Raw genomic sequence first — 3,106 nt, forward strand, 5'->3', positions numbered from 1 at the left:
TGATCCTTCTGCCTCTGTCTCCTGAGCCACTGGGATTACAGGTATGTGCCACGTGTCCAAACTTTTATCTTTTTTATACATTATTTTCTGCCATTTTCAACACAGTCATCATAGTTAGTTTAATGAAATTATTTTATTTCATAGTCTGGATAGTATCGAAAAATACAAATGATTTTTTTTTCTTATATTTAGATAACATACTAATATTTTCCAGTGATTTTTTTATACTATGAATACAGTTTTTTAAAAAATCATAGGATACATAGGCTCTAGATCACGTACTAATTGCAAAATGAGGTTGTTAACCATATTACTATAAGATCTACACACAGGAATCTAATCTTCTTAATCCAGAATGTCTCAAGTTTGTACAAACATTACCTCTAGTAGTTTGAGGTCAGAGATGCTACCCAGCAATCTACAATGCACAGGACAGCACCTCACAACAAACAATTAGAAAGCCCTTGTTCATCCAAAGAAGACTTAGGTTGAAGCTGATTTCCAGTCTTCTTAAGACAGAATCAAACTTTGTCTTCTCCAGAGGCATCATGGCTAAAAATTAAACCCTAAAGTCTTCTTACAATTTCTGATTGACTTAGTTAGTCTTCATTTCAGAAAACAGGGAAGTGGCATAGGGACTGCAGGATATAAGGTTTCTGTTTTATATGGAGATATCTACTATCTACTAGTGCTAGAGAAGCTCTGAGCTATTTTCCTGAGTATTGCACACAGATTCAGTTCTGCGATCTTGTAGCCTACAACAGAAAAATAATTGCTGTATTCTGCATATTAATAATTGATTTGAGGACAGGATTTCTTTAATTGACTATATATATATATATATATATATATATAGTCAATTAATATATATAAATTATATAATTATAATTATATATATAATTTATATTATATGTTATATATAATATAAATAATATATATAACTTGATTATATATATAATATAAATAATATATATAACTTGATTCCAAGTTCATAGGCTACTTTTACCACCCATTCAACTATTTCAAATATAGGATACTTGGTATTACCCCCATCCAAGCAAACAAATAAAGAAAGAAAGAAATTGAAGTGGTTTAGTCATCTATAACTAAATAAAGATTAACATACCAAACAGACAACATAATTACATTTAGGATGAAATCATTTGAAGGGAACTCAAATTCCTCTCCAATATTAACAACAACAGTGAGGGAAATCACAACACTTTTCAAATTTAGGAAAAAATAACGAATTAAGGCTCTATTAAAATTACTTAACAGTATGATTTTTTCTATTTAATGAAATTTTATTTCCCATATTCCTCCAGAGTCTTGAGGCTTTTTCGTTAAGGCAAGTAGAAAACATTAATACTCTTCAGTTTAATGCCTTTTATGACCTCATTTGAGATTTAAATGGCGTGAACTTCTTTCCATTGCTTGAAATACTTCAGGAGAGTTTTACCTGCTAACTTCTCTTCTTTCAATTCTTGCCACTTTCAACTGCTTCAACTCCACTAAGCTACATTATTCTTCTTGTGGTCTTCAAATGTACCAAACTTATAATTGTGGATCCTTGTATTAGTCATCCTTTCTTCCTATAATATCTCAGGTAATTGTGTGGTTACTACTTTTAGATCATCTTGAATCAGCTGAATCCCAAGGACCAGCTGGTTTGTATCCCAATACCTTATTGACAGCAAAAAAGCAAGGTATTTAGTACCTCCCCAATCTACAGTGTAGCACTGTTGTTGACATTTTTTTTTTCTGGTTTGATACTTTCACCTGTATTTATTCACTTGAATATAAACCTAGGACAACTGGATGTAGTTTATCTCCTTCATATGCCACACAGCCTGAAAATTGAAAGTGATTGGTAACAGTATGTTTACTAAATGACTCATTAGTTCAGTACATACAGAAATAATTTATTTCATTTTGATTGAACTTTCTCTGCTGTTGATTTACTCATGTTTCTACTCCATTTAGAACACCCTGTGCTGACATAACAGCTTTATCATGGAGGCTTTCACTTCCTGGTTGCGAAGAGTATATATTACAGGGTTCAGCAAAGGAAAAATGACTGTATGAAAGAGAGCAACCACTTTGTCAGCTGGGAAAACCCTGAAGGGGCGGTTGTAGATAAATATGGCAGGTCCAAACATGAGGAACACAATGATAATGTGGGTGGTACAAGTGGAGATAGCCTTGCTCTTCCCTTCTGAGGAGTGTCTCTTTACTCTGCAGAGGATGACAACATAGGAGGCCAGAAGGCCCAGGAAACACAGCAGGGTGAGCAGGCCACTGTTGGAGACCATCAGGAGCTCCACCACAAAGGTGTCAGTGCAGGCCAGCTTGATGACCTGTGGCACATCACAGAAGAAGTTGTCCAGCTGGTTTGGGCCACAGAAGGGCAAGTGCAGGATAAGGGCCACTTGCACAATGGAGTGAGCAAAACCCCCAAGCCACAGAGCCAATAGCAATGCATAGCAGACCCTGGGGCTCATGACTGTTGCATAGTGTAGAGGCTGACATATGGCGATGTAGCGGTCAAAGGCCATGACAACAAGGAGGAACATCTCCCCTACACCAAGGAAGTGCAAGAAAAACAGCTGGGTGATGCAGCAATTGTAGGAAATTACTTTCTTCTCAGAGAAGAAGTCCACCAGCATCCTGGGAGACACAATGAAGGAGTAGGAGGCATCCAGGAAGGCCAAGTTTCCCAAGAAGAAATAGAGGGGAGCATTAAGTCTAGGATCTGATCTTATAGTAAGAATGATAAGAACATTGCCAGGGAGGATTATGAGGTAGAACATTGAGACTAGCACAAAGAGCAGGATTTTGGCATCTTGAGATTGGGTCAAACCAAGGAGGATGAATTCTGTCACTACTGTGCTGTTTCCTGTGTCCATCGCTTCCTAATCCAGAGAATCACAAAAGCAAATTGTTACCTGTTATGACCAACTTTTTTCTGCTCAAAGACCCTGTACTAGCAAAAATAATATTTGCTACATTCCAAATTAGCATAGCTGACAGCAACTTATGCCCCATAATTCCCCTGAACCCTGAGTTTACCCTTCTTTCATTCTACTCATTCTCACCAAGAGTTGGG

The 3,106-nt window shown here is 36.6% G+C and overlaps 1 protein-coding gene across 1 annotated transcript; it reads right to left on the bottom strand.

The window, feature by feature from the left end:
- Window positions 1–1,979: 1,979 nt before the first annotated feature.
- Window positions 1,980–2,906, bottom strand: LOC308646221 (olfactory receptor 4N5-like; the record flags this gene model as incomplete). Its single annotated transcript, XM_081288884.1, has 1 exon — window positions 1,980–2,906. The coding sequence occupies one exon, from the start codon at window positions 2,904–2,906 to the stop codon at window positions 1,980–1,982; it is 927 nt and encodes a 308-aa protein (XP_081145010.1).
- Between the last annotated feature and the right edge of the window lie 200 nt (window positions 2,907–3,106).

The sequence above is a fragment of the Spermophilus citellus genome (assembly GCF_964194105.1).
Source record: "Spermophilus citellus genome assembly, chromosome: 4".
NCBI lineage: Eukaryota > Metazoa > Chordata > Mammalia > Rodentia > Sciuridae > Spermophilus > Spermophilus citellus.